The sequence below is a fragment of the Gavialis gangeticus genome, unplaced genomic scaffold, assembly GCF_001723915.1.
Source record: "Gavialis gangeticus isolate Ggan-Ray unplaced genomic scaffold, GavGan_comp1, whole genome shotgun sequence".
Lineage (NCBI taxonomy): Eukaryota > Metazoa > Chordata > Crocodylia > Gavialidae > Gavialis > Gavialis gangeticus.
The window spans coordinates 88,686,933-88,709,975 of NW_017729031.1; the positions used below are offsets into that span (position 1 = coordinate 88,686,933).

Here is a 23,043-nt window from a genome sequence, read left to right on the forward strand (position 1 = left end):
TTTTTTTTTTTTGGGGGGGGGGGGGGGGAGGACTTTTAACCTCATGAAATAGCAGTGAAAGGTTTTTGTTTTTTTCTTCAGAGGATGCTTCACTTTCATTAAGAATTTTGTTAATATACTTGTGCCTGGAAATAGTACATTTTATTTTGGGACTTACTCATCTGAAAGTTAAAAAAAATCAAGACCTTTGAAAAGGAATACACTACCAATCTTACATTCAGTTCTGAAGGTTACCTATAAATACATATTTTCTGTCTACAAAATACTGAATAGCAAACAATACCAAGAAAATACAGGAAGCTGGGGTTTTTTCCCCCTTGGTACGTAAATATTAGTTAGCTTATTGTGGGCCCATACCCATTTTGAAGTGTTTATATATTATTCTTATAAACACTCTTTACATAATGGCCAGCCAGCAGAATTAATTGTCTTATGCAATTTATACATGCCTCAAGAGTTAAGCAGCCTAGCTCAACCTCATACCTCCCAGGCTCCAACCTGTATTATATAAACTCATCTTCTGCTTTAGTCTCTGTGGCCACTTTTATACATGCTCTGGAAGTAGGGGCTGGGGGGGAGGAGGGGGGTGGTACTTTCATTTAAAGTGTTGTTGTGTCCCATGTATTATTATGTGTATGTATTAGTAGTGTCTCGTATATTAGTGTTTGACAAGCTGTAGTTCAAACAACCCCAGCACCATTTGGAAGCACAGGAACACTAATACACGAGACACGAAGGCTGGCTGGAGCACAGTAATTACCATGATTAATCGACTCTGCTCCACAGCATGTTTACAGGTATCCCTTCATTCCTCTGCCTTCCCTCCCATCTTTGTCCACACTTCTTCCCCTACTTTAATCCTCCCATCACTAATAAGCAATAGTGGGGCACTGAAACACAAGCTGCTGTTGCTGGCACCTCTCCATTCAGCTGTTTGGCCTCAGAGCAGTTCTGGCTGCTTGTTGCTTGAAGTTGTTCCATCACTGAACAGCTGAGTGGACTGAGTCCAGCAGCAGCTGATGCACCAGAGAAACCTTGCTAATAGCCATGTGAACAGCAAATGAAGAGAGCAGTCTGTTCTCTGAGATCTAGAACCCCTGTACATCACTGGGTCCTCAACATCTTTGCTCATGGAACGGCCACATGAGTACACATTTATAAGTAACATTTACTGTTTTCATATTGCACCATAGTAAAGTAAGGTAACCAGAAAAAAAATGAATATGCTATATCTTCTCCCAAGAACAGCAAATCCTGTGCCCAGTGGAGAAACTGCTTTCCATAAGGAAACAAATTAAAAAGGACACATAAGCCAATTTAGAAATATATTGCAATACAATTAATTACACCCTACTGAAGACTGGAAAATCAGACATTACCACTATGAAGAAATAAGGGGAAAGCAATGAAGAAAAGGTGAAATGAAGGAGAACGACAAAATTAAAAGCAAATACACATCTGCTGTGTTCACTTTACAAAAGGATTTAAATGAAATTAAAAATTGAATATATAATATCAATCTTGCCAGGGAAGAGACAGCTTTGAAGTGAACCGTCAAAGAAAATAAGTCCATGTTGTATACAATATTTCTTTGTCAGGAAGTAATTTATAACCCAACTACAAGTACAGTGTATTCTTCTTCAGTGTACAGCCTTGGGTCTTTAAAAATAAAATTTACACTTACCCAAATATAACACAAACAATACTAATTAAAAAGAGGAACAGTCTGTCCCAATATTTTTCCACCTTGTTATGCATAACGCTGTTGATGGGACATATTCAGTCAGGTCTGCTTTAGCAGTCTTGAAATTGATGGCTCCTAGCAAGTTTCACCAGTTATGGAAGTAAAAAGCTTACAATTAAGTTACCAAGCATACAGTAGGGCCAAAGAGTTCCTATGCACTTAATTTATACATTTAAACAGTGAGTGGGCTGGAGACCAGAGTTTTTTAAAATACAAACAAGAGGAAAAGAAATTGGAGTAGTTTCTTGTTACGTAGTTAAACAAATTATGCACTCAAATATGTAACCAAGTAAGAACACTAAAACACATTTCTCATCTGAAATGCATTTATGGTTATTAGTGCCCCTAGAAAACCCATTAGCAATTGGTGCATGGATTCAGAAGACAAAAAGTCTTAATATGCTCAAGCACATGAAAAAAATGTCACCCCAAAAGTAGGCATGACATCTGCATGTACATCTTGCCATTAAGGAAGGCAAGGGCAAACTGTGTATGTTAGTCACTTGTTCAAAGCGTGACATTAGCTGCCTTCTTTGAGGCTCTTCACATCAGATGTCAGACTGCCGCCCGGCAATATGCTACTGCCTTCTTGAAAGAGTAACTAGCACATTCCCTCTTTTGCTAGAAGTTATTTAATCAATTACATTTACATTCTTAAAGTCATTTAAAATTAACCTGGTAAGAAATCATTAAGCATTGTCCTGAAATTGGCTTGATTTTGGGGTGTTTTTTAAATTAATTTTTAATTCCGACATATAATCCAGTTCAATAGAGCTCTATACAGAATGCTCACCTGTGCCTCTGGAGGGCCCCCTTCATCTCTAATCAGCAGCAGATAGCTTTGTCCATCAACTACAATCTCTTTCTTGAATCTCCCACCTGTCACACAAAGTAACTCATTACAGAAGAGAAAAAGTAAACACACAAACAAACAAAGGCTTCACTTGTGGAAAAAGCTTTTCTAAGATCTTAGATATGCATAATGCATTGTGTATTAATTATACACATAGCTCTTATCTATAATGTTTCAATGATATAAGCCTTACTGAATAAAGTTAAATAAAATACATTTTTAGGGACAGAAAAAATGTTAGGGATTCTAATATATACACTGCCAAGAAACCCCTTTTACATATTGTAGCAATTTAAAACATAACAAGACTAAATGTCTAATTTTCCAATAATTATAACCTTTTCTTGAAAAAAATTCTGTGAAACAAATCTATAAAAGCAATGCTACTCTGGACAGTTACATACTGTAATGGTTGCCCCTGTTATTGTAATATGTGAACTAACTTAAGATTTTTATGCCCTTTTTTCCTCAAGAGAAGCCCAGTTCTTGAAACTAAACATGTAATGTTATGAAAATGGTATTTCTATATTCACAGGTCACACTTAGGGAAAGAATGCTGTAAAATACTAGACACGTTAGACAAAAACTACAACGGTGATACCTCTGTGCAGATGTACATGAGAAAAATGCTGTACAAGTTACTAACAAGATGGATTGGAGACTTATTTGGGTTAGAAATAACAGAGTGTAAGTTATAGACCTCAACCAAAGCAGGAATTCTATCTGGGCCTCAGAGGAATATTTTGAAGGGAGAGAAACTATTTAGCCCTTGTAAAGACCCAGGCACTGGCCCTAAACACTGACCTCCTCTTTAATACTCTCAGACTAAGATGTGACACACAGCTGCACTGTGTACTGCCTCATCAATACCCTGTCAATGACTTGCAAGCCTGACTGGGAGAGAGGGATGGGTAATAGAGATTACCCTTCCCTTGGGAAGAAGGACAGTTCAAACACCATGCTGTTTCTCATGCGAGACTCCAGATAGTGACAAATAACATTCAGAATTTCTGGTGTGACTGAGCCTAAAATGGGATTAGCAAACTTGGTCCACTTAAGGCCTCAGGACAGATTTATATTCACAGAAGTGAAAGCACTCCTATCTTACCGCCTAAGCCACATGAGCCCTCAGCCCTCTATGCATGAAGTTGTCCAATTAAACATGCATCTGAGCTCAGGCAAAAGACAGTATTAGGTCAGTAGATGCAGTGACTAATTTTTTTTTTTTAATTTACACTATATTCCATGAATCCTTCTTCTAATCTTATTTTCACAATTTCTCAACTAAAAATTACGTCACAAATTTGTAATGCTAGGAAAACTGAAAGAGACTTAAAACAGTTTATATGAAAGTTGAGTACTCTATTAAAATTTCTGGATAGGAAAACAAGTTTTCAAGTGCATCATTTCTTAAACAGCAAAAAAAGATGAGGACTGGGAAATAACAGAATTTCCCCTTTTTATTTCTGTTATCCTACTGCACATAGCTAGGACCAACTACAGAGCAAGAACATTTTTGTTATCTTGATCACAGGTTGGATTGAGCCCATGGCTCCCAAGGTCGACTGCCACATAAAAATCTTTTTAAGTCCACTGTTAATAGAATTTCCAAAACAAAAGGTAAATGTATGAAAAAAGCAGACCATCTTAGATGGTTGAATTAGATCACTGAATTCCCATTAAATATCTCTTTATTTCCTTCGTAAAATAATTTAATTGGCCAAAATCACTTAATCCTCTTAAGGTAATAATACAGTAATAAAATGTTAAAGTGCTCAAACTATACTCTTCCAGGGAAAACATAAATTGTTTTACACAACAGAAAGAAAAAAAAAAAATCAGTATTATCAGAGGAGTGATGATTTCCAAAAACTGCTGCAAAAACCCTTAGTTTTTGATAGTGCCATTTTTTTAAAAGAACATTGGAACTTTAAACTCATCAATTACTCATCAGTGAAAGGAACGGCCTTTTAAAACAAATAGTATGTGTCTGAGTAAAAAAGTTACTCAGACCCAGTGGACATCAGTGCTTTTTCTTCATACAAACTTTAAAAGCAAAATAGTTCTGAAGACAAAAAAAGAGTATGAATAAACAGAATTAAAAAACAAGGTACCTTGCATATATAATACAGTGGCATAAGTACTATCTGCATAAGTATGTAACCTAGCAACAACCAAGTGGCTGTAGTACACTAGCATTGACCTGTAAAAACCAAGTATCATTTAAAAGACTGAAGAGCCTGGTTTGGGGTAGGAGAGAATTGGAAACAAATATATAATTTATGCAATTATTTTCTCATCATTCCTTTTCCCCTCAAATGAGATATTGCCATGTACTAAGCTGCTGTCCTACTTCTAACACATATGCCATAAATTTAAAGTGCAATGACATTACAACACAGTTTGTATTATTATATTCCCATCTTGTATGTATACCCATGCATCAATTCATGAGTCACATTACACTCTAAAGAACAGCACTAAGGTGAATCTCTCTCTCAATCTGTCTCTGTACCATATCCAAACAGGATGTTGGTGACCATGGTCTTCCACAGATCACTTCTTTTTGAGGCATACCGAATTTCCAGTGTCGACACATTCATCCATTAAATAAATTCTTGACATAAGTTAACCTCCGTCTTCCACGATCTCTTCTTCCTTCAGTCTTTCCAGTTTTTACCACGCTTTCAATTTCCTCTTTCCTCATAATGTGTCAGAGAAACTCCAGCTGTCTCTTTCCAATGTTAATCAGCAGCTTCCTCCTGCAGCCTGCTCTTCACAAAATATCTTCATTTGAAGTGCGACTTATCCAGCATATCTTCAAGATGCAGCTTAAGAGCCACATGTCAAGTACTTCAACTCTCTTGTCCATATCGGGCGATATCGTCCAACATTCTGATGCAAACATGAGGACTGGTATAACAGCAATCCAAAACTTAACTTCGTCCCAATAGAAATTTTACTATTTGTTAGTATCTTTTTCATTTTCAGAAATGAGTCTTTTGCCATCCCTATGCTCCGTTTTGTTTCATGGTCACATTTCATGATCAGTTATTCAGCTTCTCAAGTAGTCAAATTTATTGACTTGTCTTATCTGTTCCTTTGCTACTTTGATGTTGCATACCAGAATGATCTTTTTTGTAATTGCAATGCATTCCGTTTTTCTACAGTTGATACTCAGACTCTTCTTCTCGCTTTCACTAACAATTTTATCTAAAATTCCTTGTAGCACCTCTTCTGAATCATCTGTTAAGACTGTGTCACCAGCATGATGCAAGTTGTTCAAATTCTGTCCACCAATGATCAGCCTTGGTAAATCCTCAAGCTCCTTCAGTATTTTCTCACTCTACAAGTTGAACAAGTCAAGTGAAAAAACAGCCTGGCTTGTTCAAAGTCAGGTGCCTCACGCCTCTCAATTTGGATGCAAATCACTTAGTTCATTTTCTAGCTGCACTGCTGCAGTTTGGTCCCAATAGAAGTTTCTTAAAATTCTCAAGTCTTTACCACCAATACCCAATTCTTCCAGCATTTTCATTAACTCCTCATGCTTGACTATCAAAAGCTTTGGTACAATAAATAGAACACAAGAAAAGGTCTTTCCTCATTTCTATTACCCTCTCCAAAAGCATTTGTACCATGAAGACAGCATTTCTTGTACAACTATCTTCAGCAAAACCACACTGAATGGAAGCAATCTCTGGTCTTATTCTACTTCTAGCTCTCATCATAACTTTTAATGGGATCTTTGTCACATGGCTCATTAAACTGATGGTTCAATGAAGTTCACATTCAAAGCCTCCATATTTTTAGGGGAGTGCAATAAAGGTCGATTTATTGAGGTCCTCAGGTATTTCTCCACTTTCGTAAATCTCACTGGTAACAGTTGTTAACTTTTCTATACCAAACTCTTCCAAACATTTTATTTGATCTACTGTAATCTCATCTGGTCATATAGCCTTATTGGTCTTTATTTGGTTGATAACTGTTCGTACTTCTGACTCAAGAATTTTCAAACCATTCAAGTTCTTCCTAATAAATGGCTTTTCTTCTCGGCTGTCATGGACTAACTATTCAATATACTCTGTCCATCTTTTCAATACTTGTTCTCATTCCATAATTATATCACCATTCTTGGTTTTTATAGATCCCCTAGCAATACATACTCCCCTGCCTGTGATGTCTTTGATATCCCTATACACCAACGTAACAACTGAATCTTTTGTTTCTCTATTTATCTCTGTACATTTTTCATTAAGCCACTCTTACTTTTCTTCATTGCACCTTGATCAAATTCTTTTGTCCAGTTTCTTATACTCTTCCATACCACAGGTTTTCATCTTTCTTCCATATGTTCAAGGATTTCTTCAGTCATTCATTTCTGTTTCTTTTGCCATACTTTTGACAGAATAACTTCCTTGGCTGTTTCAAGTAGAGCCTCTTTGAAAGTTTCCCAGTTTGACATATTTCCTTCATCTTCAAGTTTTTGAAAATATTTTTTGACTGCAACTGTGTATCTTTCTTTAAGCAGATCTTTTTCCATTAGAGTTGAATAATCAAGCGTCTTTGTTACTTATATTTTCTTAAGTTTCCTCAACTTATCTTGATGGTGCATACTACAGGTACATGATCACTCCCACAGTCAGCACCTGGGTAAGCTTTCAATTGCTGAGCTGCATTCCTGAATCTTCTCTTGAGCTAGGGACAGACATTACACATAAACTGGCTTAAGTGATCAGAAAGTGGTTTAAACCTGTAACAGAACAGATGTTCAGTGCACATAAACCAGTCTGAAAATGGCTGCAACCAGTTTGAGGTAAAGCTGGTTGAATATAGTAGCAGACTTAACTGATATGGCTCAAACTGTCTTATGCAATGTCTGTCCCTGGCTGGAGCTCTGGCAGAGATTTGAAGGCACAGCAGGGTTTGCTTGACTCCCCCTGCTCTATCCTTCCTCGCTGCTTGCTGCTCAAGCATGAAATCCCCCTCCCCCATCTCCCACAGCAGGGACTCCAGCCCTATGGACCCTAGGCATGTGGTATGCTAGCTAATGTAGACGTGTCTCTCTCCTATTTTATTGGGACAGGCAGACAGAACAGTGATCGCTTAGCGCTGTTTGGTGCTAATCAACAGGTCAGCTGTAAGCTGTTTAAGAAGAGTTTGAAGAAAGGTAGAAAGGCTATTGTTTTGCTGATCAGGTGAAAAACACTGTTATCACCCTCCCTCCCCCCACTAGCTTGCTTGCCTGTCAGTTTGCTGGAGACCATATGAAGAAGCAAGGAGAGAGACTGAAAATCTTTGCATCATCAATGGATGCATGCACTGAACCCTCCCCGCTTTCCTCAGAGTGCTATCAGGGGTCTCCCGCACCTTGAGCAGCAAGCAGGGAAAGGCCTGGGATGGTGCAGGCAGACTTCCCTAACCAGAAGTTCCTGCGGGGCATGGCCACACCTCCCCTCAGCTCCTCCCTATACAAGGGAAGGTAGGGCTTCTCTAGCACCTCCCCCAGTTTCTAGCTTGAGCCACTGCAGGCATGTGCCTAAATTTCCTCAGTCCAGAGGGAATGTCTGTCTGGTTACAAACCAGTTCGGCCTAATTGGTGTATACTAACCTGCAAAGATTAAATCAATTCAGGCTCAGGCTTTCTGAATGTCTGTCCCTAGCCTTGATGGTAATGAAACCAATTTGGTTTCTAACAATCTCCAGGGCTTTTCCATATGTACCTTTTCTCAGGCTGTGTTCAAAACCATGCATTTATAATGACTTGATCATTTGCAACAAACCTACCAATCCATCTCTCTCCTCTTTCATTTTTCTTTCCAAGTCCATGAGGTCCAACAATATTATCCACTCATTCACAACCAACTTTTGCATTTAGATTTGCCATCACTATGACCACTTTTTATGGTTTGCACTGCTTTTTCACTTTATCACTGTCTTCATAGAAATGATCATTGTCCTCTTCCCCACTTTCAGCTGTCGGTGCATAAAGTTGTATTATTGCAATGTTGAAAGGTTTAGCCTTTATTTTCACAAGCATCACTCTATCAGATACTGCCCCAAAACCATGCAAACATTTTGAGGTGTCTTCATCCAATGAGGCTCATGGGTGCAACACCTTACCTAAGGGTGAACCAGAGTCTGCAGTAGCTAGACAGTACTTATCTCACTATTACCCTAACAGTTAAAACTGTCCCCTGGCTGGATTCAGTTTAATATCATACCCAGGACTGCTGGATGCAACTTAATGTCATACCCAGTTTAACACTGTATTATATCTTAGTTCCAATTCAACAAAAATGGTGCTCTGCTCTTGCAAATTGGTAAATTTATTTCTCATGAACTAGATCAATTTTCATCTTTTCCCCTTACCTGCCATAGGTCCAATTTTATCTATTTCTATGTTGTCTATGAGAAACTTCATATACAATAATCTGGGTAATATGGAGAAAGCATCTCTTTAATGAAAACACTCAGAGAAACCATATTATCTATTGTTTTGTTTTGTTTTTAATTTCCCTGCTATGCATGTCACAGTCTATAGATCACAACTCATTCAGGAGAAGCCTAGGATAACAACAATTACTTTGTAACTTTTGAAAAGCAGAATTATCTTCCACAATTCATTCACTTTGGCTCTACATAAGAAACTGACAGAATTCCTAGGCTGATAAATGCTGTGCATCTCAAAAGGTAGGAATACAATTTTAGCACCATGACACATACAACCCCTACTAGTGTTTATGAACTACCAACACTCATCTGCTGCACTGAAAATTTCCAGTCAATTTCCCATGAAGGAAAAAAAAGACTTCTCAAAAATGAAACCAGTTATAGAAGTCTACCTCCTCAAAAGGACTGGGACACTTAATATTAAAATTCAAAATAAGATATGGCTCAAATCAGTGTTTCTCCAATTTCTGAAGGAAAGAACATGAAACCTGCAAAAGTGAGGGTTATTTTTTTTTTTAATGCAGGATCACATGGCTAGCTAGCACATTTTCTCCTCTCATTAAAAAAAAAAAATCTTTGCACAACATTTTTATTTCAAGACAAAGCTATTAGAGTAACTGCCACCCCCTTTCCCTTGCACAAAAAAGAAGAAAAGAAAAAGAAAGAAATGCAGATAATATACAGTTACTGGTTCCCCTCAAATCTGAATCTGGTTCAGTTTAAAATCATGAACAAGTATGAATATTTTAAAATACACGCTTAAATATTTTAACAGAAAAAATGCTACAATGGTAGTAGAGGAGGACACAATAGTGTTTGACGCCCAGAAATAAAAGGGAAACAAAAATCTAGGGACATCAGGAAGTGAAGCACCTCCATATTACTTGTATTGCAACAGTATCTATTAGTCTGTCATGGACTGGGATTCTCTTGTGCTAGGCACTGAGAAGAGAACAAAGATTCAGTCCTTGTGACAGGGCCTTAGAAGCCAAATAGAAGACGGGGTGTAGGTTGTAGCCATATTGCTCTAAAGACATAGACAGACAAGGTTCTTTGGGTAAATGCAATATCTTTTATTAGATCAATTCAAATAGTTGGAAAAATTCTTCTTAGCAAGCTTTCAGGTTTAAAAACCCTTCATCAGGCTGAGGAAGCATCTGCAGTTTGTGTGCGCTCTTCCTGGATGAAATGGATAGTAAAGAAGCCAGAGGCTGGGCAGGTATGCATGTAAGACAGGCAGTCAGTGAAGTTGTAAATTGAAGAGTCAGTGGGTAAGAGATAGGCTGGGAGTGGGTGGAGGGAAGGGAGGTAAGTGTAGCTGGTAAATTCTGGAGAGGTACCTGGGGAGTTAGATGTCAGGCAAATGATAATGTGTCATAAGTCCAATGTCTATATTTAGTCCATGATTTTTTGTATCCAGGAGGTTGATGAAGCGAAGTTCACAGACTTGTGTGAAAAGTGTTTTGTAAATTCCCTTTGAGGATTAGAACTGAGAGACTGGAGAGAGAGTGGTTTTCTTGGGAGAAATGTGCCCCCTCTGGTAACTGGGTATTCTTGTCTTTAATACATTTCTGGTGTGCATTCATTCTGGTGCACACAGTTGCTGTTTGGTCTCTCCTACGTATTTTCCATCAGGGCATCTGGTGCACTGGATGAGATATATGACAAATAGAAGACAAACACCCCAAATACTACTTTATCAACCTATGAAGCTCAGGCCACATGGTTCCCCTGTGTTAATCTACAGCTAAAGAGTTGAAAAAAATGCTGAAATGTATCCTTGTGAAGACTACCGCATGATGACCATCCATGTGGGGACTCATGATATTGCCAGGGGCGATCCTGCATGATCAAAAGCGACTGCAAGGCTCTGAGCATGAGGACAACGACTCACTTTGTGTTCTCATCAATCCTTCTGGTAACGGTCCAGGTAAAAATCACAGATAAAGCAAACAGCAAAGTGACCTAAATAAAGGCTAAGAAAGAAGAGGCAATATGGAGAGTCTTAATCTGTATCGACTTCTCATTAAACAGAAAAAGTAATGTAAATATTTAGTAAATCCTGTAAATAAAAGCTTTCTTGTGAAATATTCAGCACCTAACGTGATCTTAACAATATTAGGCAATATAAGACGACTCCAAAGCAGGCAACATAAAAAATTCAGGGAGGAAGTGGTAGGTGAGGGAAAGAAGAAGAAATCATCATATACCATCTCCTCTGGGAAATCAGTTGTGTTTATCTGTTTAAAGGCAAAATAAATTACTGCTTTTAAAAGCCCTATAGCCCCTTGCCAGGGAAATGCATGCTAAGCATACTGATAAATTCCTAGACAAAAACAGCTTTTCCAATCCAAAGGACAAGGAAATGCTGCATGAGAAAAATGTAATCCTTTGTAACCATATGAGAAAAAAGTAATGTTCTGAATCCAGTGGCTTTAAAACATCACAACTTTACAAGCTTAAAGTCTGCTTAAGAAAGAGTCAAAACCGTTTAGAAGGATACTACAGCATACAGGAAGCCCAAGTTGCAGACGAATGTAAACCAGTTATTTATTACCTTGAAAGTGATGTCTGAAAAATGTGCAATTAACTAACTACTTACTCATCTATGCACGTTACATACTTAATTTTGTGTACCTATTCGAAAACACTTAAATATTTTGCAAAGAATAGTTGCATGCATTCAGTATATGTACTTTTCAGTTGTGCACACTGTCAGGCAGTGGTAGCCAACCTTTTTGACAAGAGTGCTTGCTGCAAGTTAAGCCTCACTTCTCCCTAAGTGCCACTCTGATTGATCCCCCAGAGGCATACCTAACAGCTTGTGCCTTGGGGTGCCAGAATGGTGGCGGGGGGCTCAAGTCTCTAGACGAGCAGAGCAGAGCAGAGCAGTAGTAGTATACTGCTGAAAAAGGAGATGTCATAACCAAGAGCCAAGTGAAATCTTCCCTAGTCCTGCAACCATTGCAGTTTTTATATAACAAATGAGGATCCTAAGCCCTTTATTTGGCAACAGCTGCAAGGCCAGGGAAGGCTTAACCTTGCTTTTGGCAGTGATACTTCCTCTTGCAAAAACATATTAACACTTCTTAACTCCATGCAACTGGAGACTTGAACTCCACTGCCCTTGTTCCATTAAGAGTGTGGAGCTTTCGTGCCACAAACAGCGTCTATCTGTGCCACATGTACTATGGGTTGGCCACATGTTTGATTGCCCTGCATCTTTTGGGTTCTTAATTAAAAAGACTAAAAGAAAAGCATTTCTTGTAAACATTATAAGGAGGTATGGAAAAAATACTGCTTTGCACTAATTCATGCGTGGGGTCTCTGGCAATGGCACCTCAAGGCTGGATGGGGGGTGGATTCTATGTCCCTTATCAGCTGCAACAGCTTTGTTATTTTCTGGCCACAGCTGTAACAGGCACCTTTACCCTTTACCTTTACCAGCTTCAACTGGGGCACCTTGTGAGGCTATGTCAAGATACTTTCAGTGATGGGTTTACCATGTGTTCAGCAACAGCTTCGGGGCCAGCGGTGTAGCCAGCTCACTGAGAAAGCTCCTGCTGCTGTACTGTAGCAGTGTCAGCTCCACTCCAGCGGCTGCAGCCCTACAGCCAGTGCCCAATTTGCTCCCCCCGCCAATTGGGGATAATAGAGCAAGTCTCCCCTGGAGGATGAAGGGACACTTGAACCCCACTGGGTGGAGGGAGCACCATTCTACTCACTCTACTTGCCCCCTACCCCAGATGCACAGCTCCCCACTGTCACTGGCTTGGCAAAGATGTCCAGCTGGGGCATCCCAGCACCTCCTTACTGTTGGCACCTGAGGCAGTGCTCCACTTGGCCCACCCTACTTACACTACTGTTGAGAGCTCACACTTCTCACGGGAAAGAAAAATCAGGGCCTTGCCCTCTGGACAGGGTGCTGACTTCAGTGACATATGCTCTTTACCAGCTGATGCCTCCATTCCCAGGGACAAAGTAACACTCTAGCATTTGCAGGATCTCATGAGGTAGCACCTTCAGTGCCCATGACATTGATAGGGGGACTTGTACCCTTGGGCAACTGTGTATACAAGAGGCTGCCTAGGAGGTACGACTGGGGTCCCCTGGAGCAGCCTCCATCCTCATCACTAGGCAGTCCCTTTAGTGGGAACTCTCTTAGTGAACCTGCCTCCCGGTCATACACTCGGAGCCCAGCTGGCTAGCACCCTCAGGTCTGGGCAATTCCACTGGACAGTGGGATCAGTACCCCCAAGAGTTCTGGGATCCTGGTGTCACAATGGGGTACCGCAGGGCTGAGGACTCCTCATGGTACAGAGACATTGGAACCCCAGGTCTGGGCATAACTGGGGACACCTGGGACAGAGCGCTTAGTGAGAGGCAGCACCAGTGCACATGAGGCTGCATGAGAGGTGCCAGCTGCATTTCTGGTGGCAAAGGGGTCAATGACAGGTGGCAAGGTGATCAGGAGGCAGGAGACAGGTGGTCTCACTCTGAGTTCTCCCAACTCAGAGCTTGCTGCGGGTATGTACGTGCCAGACTGAGACTGCAAGTACGGACTGGGACCAAGCAAAGGAGTAACAAACTAGCTTGCGACTTGCGCAAAACCCTCCCTATACCCAGAGATGCGCGTACAGGGTTGACAAGTGCCAAAGAGCAGGGAGAGGGAAGCAAGGTGGTCAGTCTTACCTGGACCAGGGAGGTAAAGACCTGAGTGCTGCCATTCGTATCCTGCACTGGAGTGCACAGGGTTGCTCTCCACCCCCCGCTCTGTGCAGCTAGGCACTAAGAACTGTTCTCCCTTTCCCCTCCCTTGAGACAGCTGTTCTTCCACTCTGCCTCCAGACAGGTAGTGGGGCTTCACTCTCATCTCCCTCCCTCCTTCTGGCTGGATGGCTCAGTCTTCTCCTCCTCTCCACTCCCCCACATCTTCCAACCTGGTGGCACCCTAGGGTTGTTTATGCCCTGTCCCTCTAGCTGGGCTGCCTTTGTCACAGAACAGATGAGCAGATAAACAGGGGTAAAGATAAACAGGGCAGTACAGACACAGCTGGTTGCAATGTACCCCTCCAACCCCAGACTCTGCCCCACCCATAGTCTACCCCTCTTCACTTGCAGCCCTGCTCCCAAGCCCTTGCATGGCATACAGAGTAGCTGCACATGCCACGTACAGCACAACTACCATGACTAGGTCACCTCAGCTCTAGGCTATCCTTATGCACAAGCACAAATCATGAGGAAGACAAATGAGTATGAATTTACACCTCCACTGCTACACAATACACAACTGAATCCATGCTAAATGCCAAAAACTGTGCTAAATGGTTATAGGATATAGCTGTATTGTCATATATCTTTGAAATATCTAACGAAAAGCCTGGCTTTTATAAACATAAAGCTAACAGACATCTGCATATCAGCGGTTTATTCATCAATCATAGTTAGACCTGACATGCATCAAGATACTAACTTGAAGAGATGTAGGAAGGCTTGTTAAACTAAAATCTGTATTATACCTCGAACATTGCTTGGTTTGACCTAGCAACTAGAGGAATGCAGTAATCATTGCTAATTAATTTAATTTGCTTATAAAATACTAAACATGTTTTTAAGCACTAGCACCACATATTGCAGGATCCTTTTACCCAGGTAAAGCCACAACTCAGAGTTTTGATCTAGTTTTCATACAGCCCTGTCTCTCGCATTCTAGCTTATGACTATTTGTTTCACTGCATAATTGCTCAGTGAAGCAATCACTAATTTGCCATGGTGCCTTAAGGCTCTATTTCATTACCCATCCTTCTCAGTCCTTGTAAATTGCCAATAGGTTCAAATTTCTTAGCAGTGTGATCAAAATTAAAGCTGACATGCAAACATAAGCATGTTGCAGTGGGATGTTTACCATAAACAAGAAAGGAAAGTATGAGAAAATTGTGCATCCAAAAAAAATTGATATGCTCACACTAGAAATTGAAGTACATACCCTATCAGTGACTACAACTTTTTTTTTTATTATTATTTTTATTTTTGTCCTCAACATATATACTCTTAAGAAAGATGAGCTTGGCTTCTTAAAAACAGTTAATAAAAAGTCATTTGTCTCTCTCTCATTCACTCTTTCTCTACCCTTGCAACAAATATATTTGGATGTTTTTTTATTCAAGGGAAAAAAAAACCACTCTTGAAAAGTCCTCTTTAACTAATCAATAATGAACTCTAGATGGGGGAGAGAAAAGGGTAGGAAGGAAATGTAAGAAAGATTGCAATATCAAATATTTGTCTATTTAAAAAGAAGAAAAACAATAAAAGAAAAACTTTATTTGGTAAGACCTCCTGACACTGTCTTCTGTAGCATGCCTAACCACAATTTGATTTATTTTAGAAGTCCCATGATAGTATCTCCTTTTAATCAGTTTAAAGAGTGTGCTTAAAACCTTAAGTTTATCACTATATGAAACTGGTTATGTACAATGCTTGATATAAAAAAAAAATTGTGCCACTTTTGATAAAATATATTTGGCCTTTGAATGTCTACTTACTGCAAGTTAAAAGTCAATTTCTGGGCATCTCTCCAAGATGACAAAATTTGCATTAAAAAAAAAAAAAGAGTCAAGATTGCCTGGCTCAGTTTAAAGCACTGCAATGGATTACCAAAAAAACTGGGAAGCATTATTAGCACTCCTGACCGAGGGCTAAAAACATCAGACTGTGCACACACCCTTCGCAGTAAAGCATGTTGCTAGAAAATCTGAAGAAACAAAAGGTTAAGATTTTCAGACTACATTATCTGCTTCTCCCTATTACCTAAAACTAGCTGGAACAAGCATGTCAGGGAAGAAGTGACAGTAGAAATTTAATAAGTTGTGTAAACAGGAACTGCTAGCACCAGTATTTATCATCAACAAATTTTCAGTCTGGACAGGCAAGAGACCAGCATTGCTTTTCAGACAAGTCAGGGAGGACCCTGGCCATGCCAACATACAAAGGTTGAAGATTCATAGTGGGCGCGTATACACATGGCTGTACAGCACCATTGTTAGAAGAAAGTACTAAACGATGGCACAGAAACAGCCCGTACTATGCTGTGCCAGTCAGACATGGTATTTTTTTAGCTGCTACGATGGTGTAGCAGCACGTTATAATGAGGGAGTATATTGCTATGGCCATGTAGCGTCACGGCTTTTGCCCATCAATGCTATGTCACCATAGTGCATTGCTGCAGCAATGTAGCATCACATGTAGACTCTCCCTGTGAGCAACTACCACTCACTTTTCAACTATTAAGTACCAGGAGCTGCTCTCACAGTACTGCCTTTTCAGAACCTGAAGGCCAATTAACCAGTAATACTTAATTCATAGAAACGATCATCAAGCTGTACAATTATCCTAATTCAGCTAATCTAAGCAAAAAACTGGAAGAACCAGACAGCAGGCCAGCTAGTCTTAACCAATCATCTACATCTACAAGAATATGTAGCGCTCTCAGTCAAGAACCGAATTACTAGGAACATCAGCATGGCTTTGTCAAACCACTTCCCCCATGAAATCACCAATTCTGCTGAAGATAAAAGCGCTGACAAACTGAGTTCTGTAAAGCATTTGCCAATCACTCATGGCTTTAAGCCACGTCACAATGGGTTCCCAATGGGGAGTGATCATTTTACTTTTGGGGGAGGGGAAGGGGGTTGTTTGTTTTGGGATTTTTTTATTATTATTTTGCAGATTTTGTGGATGATGCCTGATTTCATGGTTTCCCCAGAATCACAACTTCAGTAGGTCCCTAGTCACAAGTGGAGTGTTTATAATGAAAATCTGCAACTTTTTGTCTTTTACCCTATGCTGCTCAGTATCCTTACCAAATATATGAAAGAAAACAAAACATCCAAATATGCATTTAATATTCTGGTGAAAAGTCTGCCTCCCATGGACTGAATTGTAATGAACAGAGGATCTATCAATAACTTTACCATTGGTGCTTTTCATACTAATTGACAGTTCCTCTTGAATTCCTGGATATGGATTCACCATTATCTTTGCAGACGTGCCAATATTTTTGCAAGTTATCTGAACCGTGTCCAAGTTTCTAATCATTGGTGTCATTTGAGCTCTTTTTCCTGGAGGAGATCTTATCTTTCAGGCAAACAGATCAATAGCTGCATTGCTTATTACTTTTAAAAAGCGGGTTAGAAAATCCATTCAGCTAAAGCTATTCAGTATAGACTAGAACCATATCATATACTATTAATGAATACCACTTTTCTAGAGAGGACAAGCTTGGACAACGTTCTTCTCTGCCACAAGACTGGTCTGTAGTTTTAAGCTGGGAAGCATGCTTGTTCTCTGGTTCTGTATATATGGTATGTGTTGTATGTTATTTATCATGGTGTGGATGAAATACCTGAGCAGCAATCTCCCCTCTTTCCCACAAGCTAATCTCTGATTTTCCATTGAAATCATGCCAGTCATGCATGAATCTGAAATCTGCCATCTCCTAGCCTGTAAGGTACTGGCAATTCCCTGGTAATACAAACCAAACCACCAGGAAAAAGCTGCTGAATAGGACTGGGACAACTCTTGTTTGACCTTTGATACCAATATATCTCATAAACATACAGGTTACTAATGAATTCAGTATCAAACCCATTTTCAGAGTTTCTCAGTATGCCCATGCCCCAACAAATTCACTATAACAGAAACAAAGGCTTTGCTGCCAAGATTTCATATTCACAAATTCACTGTTACCTTTGGTCTCGTATTGGCAATCCTATGAAGAGACCAAGTATTGAACAGTCTTGGGTCTTATCTACACCAGGACTTAGCTAAAATTTTCCAATGTTAAGTGAATAAGTATGTTGCCTAAAGCAACACCCCTTCAATAATTAGCATCAACAGAGCTGACCTCATGGAAGCATCAATGAGTAATCTAAACCAAAAAAAAAAAGACAAAAAGAAAAAAAAATTACCAACAGCCTTAGGGACTGACCTACACTCTTGCTGATTGAGGCATACAATACATTGAGAAGACTGGAGAAACTCCATCATTTCTATCCGCATTAAGCCATCATCTAAACCACATTACTTAGTCGATGAATAGAGAGCTTAGTTTCTGTACGAAAGGCAAGACTGCAATCCCTAGAGAATTAAGGGCATTAAACAGTCACATCTACTTCAATATACAAACTGATTTACATCAGGTGATACCTGGTCCTCTATTAACCTAATTTTTAATGTTGTCCAGTAGACTGCTTCCGATATTACTTGATACCTCCTATGAAAATGTGCACTAAGCTACACAAAGTGCACCTGATACTGTTCTTTAGTTACTTCTGCTGAGTGCTCAAAAATGATGCATTAATTTGCACCTTCCTGCTCTCACAACTATTCTCCTTTGCATCTTACTATTTAAACCTTAAAAAAGAGGAAAAAAAGTTGTTCATATTCAGAACATTATTTAACAAATATATGTAGTTCTGTATATACTAAAACCTATACCTTTTAAATTATTATTTTTTAAAATCATGGACTGCCTTTGCATCCTTGAAGCACAGGAAACTGACCTGCACAGAAGTGTTACTCAAATAATTTACAAAGATTATAGAATCTGTCATCCTCAAGCTTCTAATTTATAATTTGCAGTTTTTGCTACCTTGTCATGGGCTTTCATTGTAACATAGCAAAAGGCACCTGAGCCCTGTACACTAGAGTTTATACCACTACAGTTGTCCCATTACTGAAATAATGGTTACAGATCATTTCAGTATAAACAGAGTTTTGAAGTCCACAATACTGAAGTAGCACTGTGAATTGATTCTTATTTTTTTTCCATTTGACAAGTATTTTTTTAATATAGGTAATTTGGGGAAGTAAGCACTTCCTGTTTTCTGTGTAATATCTATTCCCAAAACCCTAGAATGCTTATGCAACTGCTGACTCCATAAGTTTTCAAAAAAAGGAAAAATTGCATTTAATCCTCACTAACCTGAAGGGAGAAAGAATCAGTTGGTACAGATATTTAGGGGTAGGGTAGAGTAGGGAGCATTTAAAAGAAAACAAAGTAAGGTACCTAAACCTCCAAATCTTCACCCAAATCTCCACTCTTGGTAGGAGTAATGCTAAAGTCAGTGTACAGTAGCAACTGTGTATTAAATGTCATCTCTACTTGCACAGTTAGAGCAGAGAGAGGGTAAGTGGCAGCAGGCATTCCTCATTGGTGTGGCATTATTGCAAGCACTCATACAGGTGTAACACTGGAGTATGTATAGAAAAAGCCGAGTGAAGAAGCATCCAAATCAAAACCCAGCCCTCAGCTGCACCCAAATGATCGCAACCTCCATTCTTCTGATTTTGCTGAAAACTCAGCTAACTGATAGAAAAAGGAAATGTAAACTACATGTAGGCAGCTTTCAGACTCCAGAGTTTACTAGCCACTCAACAACTCTCATCTGCTGTCTGCAACACCTAATTTACTCCACTTTCTATACAAACCTAGTACTAACTTACTTTACAAATTAGTAACAAAATGTAGACTCCTAACCTGAAAGCTCTAGATAATCTTATATTCAGAGAAATTAAATGACACTATTCTTACTCTACTGCTATTTTTGCTCTTTATTTCCAGTAGCCATTCTGAAATAATTTCCTCTCAACTTAATAATTTATTTACCAGTAATTAATCTGGATTAGACATATGTTTGATGTTCTTTGGATAATGAATGCACTTGAACTTAGCCAACAAGAGATTGTAGTTACCAAAAAAGTACCTCGATACATTCACAGAGCAGAATATTTCAACTTCTATAAATACTAGCTAGTTTGAACATTAACATATCTTCTGGAGTTCCTTGTATCAGACATAAATAATCTCCTACTTACACTACCACCCTAACGTTTATCTCAGCTAAATCTGTCATGCTTTCACCATAATTTCACAAACTGCAGCATGGGACAAGCAAAGAGTGGATTGTGACTCTGCCATAAGCCCTGGGCCCTAGCCCCATACTGTCACCACCCCGCAATCCCAGCCCCAGCCCCACTCACCCATCCCACTCCTGGACGCTGTTCTCCACCTGCATGCACAATCACATTCTTAACACATTTCAATATGAAAGACACATCCATGTCGCTTCAAAAATTCTATCTTTATACATACTGTAGAGCAAAGCTGCTTATATAACTTTAAAATCTAGCTTTTTACTGTATAATCTGTAAAATTTCAATGCCATGGGGTCCTCTGTGGATGAAGTGGTTCTTACTTTGTATTACTTATTTACTTATTCTCAAACTTTCAGACAAGAAAAATCCCTGTGCAACAAAGTTCCTTCCTCTAGTTCAGGAGGATAATGTTGATTTGTATACTACCCAACTCTAGCTTACATAACAATTTCAACAAGCATCCCCTTACTGTTACACCTGTTCTGTCCTTACTAACTCAAATGTAAGGATAGGCCCTAAGCACCCATTTCCATATATATTTTCTTAAAGTACTTTATTTATACAATTAGGACTATAAAGATTACATGTGCACTGATACATTGGTCCGATATCGGATCCATACCGATATAAAGAAAGTTGACCGTATCATATATCGGCCTGATGGGGCCAATAATTTGTCCTGTAAGTGCCTGTGCTGCACACAGCTGCAGCACAGTATCCAGGCAGCAAGGAGCAGACCTGGCAGCAGGGAAAACTGCCTGCAGCTGGTAAGCCCAGTGTGGTGGAAAGGGAGGGGGGAGGGAAGGGGCATGGGGGGGCAGAACGATGCCCCCTGTGGTAAGGGAGGGGCAGATGCTGCCCAGTGGGTCAGAGGGGTGGGGATCCAGAGTCACAGCTTGTGAGGAGGTGGCTCCCGCCCCTGCTTGCACTCCAGAAGAGCACCAGGGTGGGGGGTGTCCCTGGATCTGCACGGGACAAGGCGGGGCGGGCTGCAGCCAGGGCTGCACAGGGCTCTTCTGCCTGGGGACTGGGCTCAGAGAGGGCACCAGCAGTGCTAGAAGGATGCTGCATCCACCCCAAATTTTGCCATCACTCTACTCCCAGCGCCACCACTGCCAGCTGCCTGGTGCAGCCCCAGCTCTTCCTGGCGTGTGGGTGGAGGCAGGGCTGCAGCCTGCCCTGCCCCACACAGATCTAGGGGGACACATGCCCCCTTGTGCCCTCCCGGGGTGCAAGCAGCAGCAGGAGCTACCCCCCCCATGAGCTGCGGCACCAGTCCCCCCTCTCCCCCAGGCTGGACAGCATCAGCCCCTGCCACCATTCCCCTCCCTCCCCACCACCACACTGGACTTACCAGCAGGAGGCGGCTGTATTGGAAATCGGACTGGTATCGGCTGATATGCCTCCTTAAATATCAGTATCGGCCCCAAAAATCTCTGGGAAACCCCTTATAAAAATGCATTAATTTGTTGCATGTATTTTTTTTTAGGACTACCCTGCACCCTGAAACCCAAATAGGATGAAGAAACGGGATTACCTTTCCATATATAGGAAAACATACATGGAACCAGAAAATGTTCAGGCTCAGAAGTCTTGGAAATTGCAGTAAGGTAAACCTACAGTTCCCATTGCAGAAATGGCCATCCTCTGGCCAATTAAAACACTTGGACAAAAAAAAAATTCTGGACCTGAGGATGTACTTTAAACAGAATACATCAAGCAAGAAATTTTGCTGGTCACTAGGAAAGTAAATGCCCTAAATCCATCTGTGTATAATTACAAGGTTCAAGAGCTGAACGGAATTTAACTGCACATCTGAATACATCAAATGGGAAATTATCAGCTAGATAATTAGCAGATAGCCAGTCTACATAAAAAAATATTTTCCTGTTTGCATTCTTTGTCTACCTGATGGAAGCACCACAACAAAGCACAGTCTTTTGAAAGACGCATCAGTGCCAACAGAAGTGAAACTAACCGTTTTAACCTTTCTTGTACGGTCTGTGCTATTCTATGCGTTTCAGCATCATCACATGTTCTTGCTCCTCCAAAGTCTTCAGATTCACAAATTGGTATAAAGTGGTCCTTGTACCAAAAATATGCTGACCAGAAAAAATGAACTTGACTTGTTCATGTTAGATGTACTTATATACTAGTAATAAACCATTTCACATAGAAGATAGTCCTTATAGCCTAGACATTCAGAGATTCTGATCAATTTACAATGATCTAAATGGGACCGAGTTACAGGGAGTTTTAAGTGGGCATAGGAATATTACTGAGCAAGCTCCTCTAGTACTATAACAGAGGAAAGGCAATGAGGGCAGAAGCCATGGGCATAACCTTTATTGCGGGAAGGAGGAAAGGAACCACAGTGGTGACTGACCACACTACTGCAAAATCAGCAGCATGGCAGATGAGTGCTGCCCCACATGCCATGGCTGCCCAAGCGGAAGAGAGCTGCCCTACTAAGCCTCTGAGTTCCTCATACATATTTACACTATCTAAATCAGGGCCATTCAACTTATATGTAGCTAGGGGCCTGCCCCCATCAGGACACATCAAAGGGGACCGTGGTCCGATGGGCCTGCATGGCCCCCATCCCACTGCACTGAGCACCAGTGTGCCACCCCTGCTGCCCCCGCCTCTCCACTGCACCATATGCCCTGGCACTCCAACTCACACTTAGCATCACAGTCACAAGCTTCTCATCTGCACCGCACCTTGGGCTATGGGCCCACCCTGAACTAAAGGCTGCACTGCACGCTGCACCACCCCATCCTTGGGGTAAGGTTAGGGGCAGGAGGGGGAAGCCAGAGGGAGGGGGAGTCTAAAGCCCCCACGTTACTGCTGCTGCAGCCAGAGCAACAGAGGGAAGCAGCAGCTGTGTGGGAACCCAGGAGATGCAATTTAACCCCTTGTGGGCCACAAGCAGTCTGCAGCCACCAACTGGACAGCCCTGACCTAAGTTACGGATGTGTTACTTATGGGAAGCAGCTCTTATCTGCTAACACTGATGATAGGCCAACTTTAGCAGCACTTGTTAGAAGTTAAAAGCATT

At 40.6% G+C, this 23,043-nt stretch overlaps 1 protein-coding gene across 5 annotated transcripts in view; it reads right to left on the reverse strand.

Moving 5' to 3' along the window:
* The window catches only part of AGAP1 (ArfGAP with GTPase domain, ankyrin repeat and PH domain 1), a 679,540-nt gene that overhangs the window by 449,910 nt on the left and 206,587 nt on the right, over positions 1 to 23,043 (reverse strand). For all 5 annotated transcript variants that reach the window (XM_019523354.1, XM_019523357.1, XM_019523355.1 and 2 more), the window contains one exon: positions 2,538 to 2,623. In XM_019523354.1, the coding sequence (XP_019378899.1) occupies positions 2,538 to 2,623 (86 nt within the window). The remainder of the gene's footprint in view (positions 1 to 2,537; positions 2,624 to 23,043) is intronic.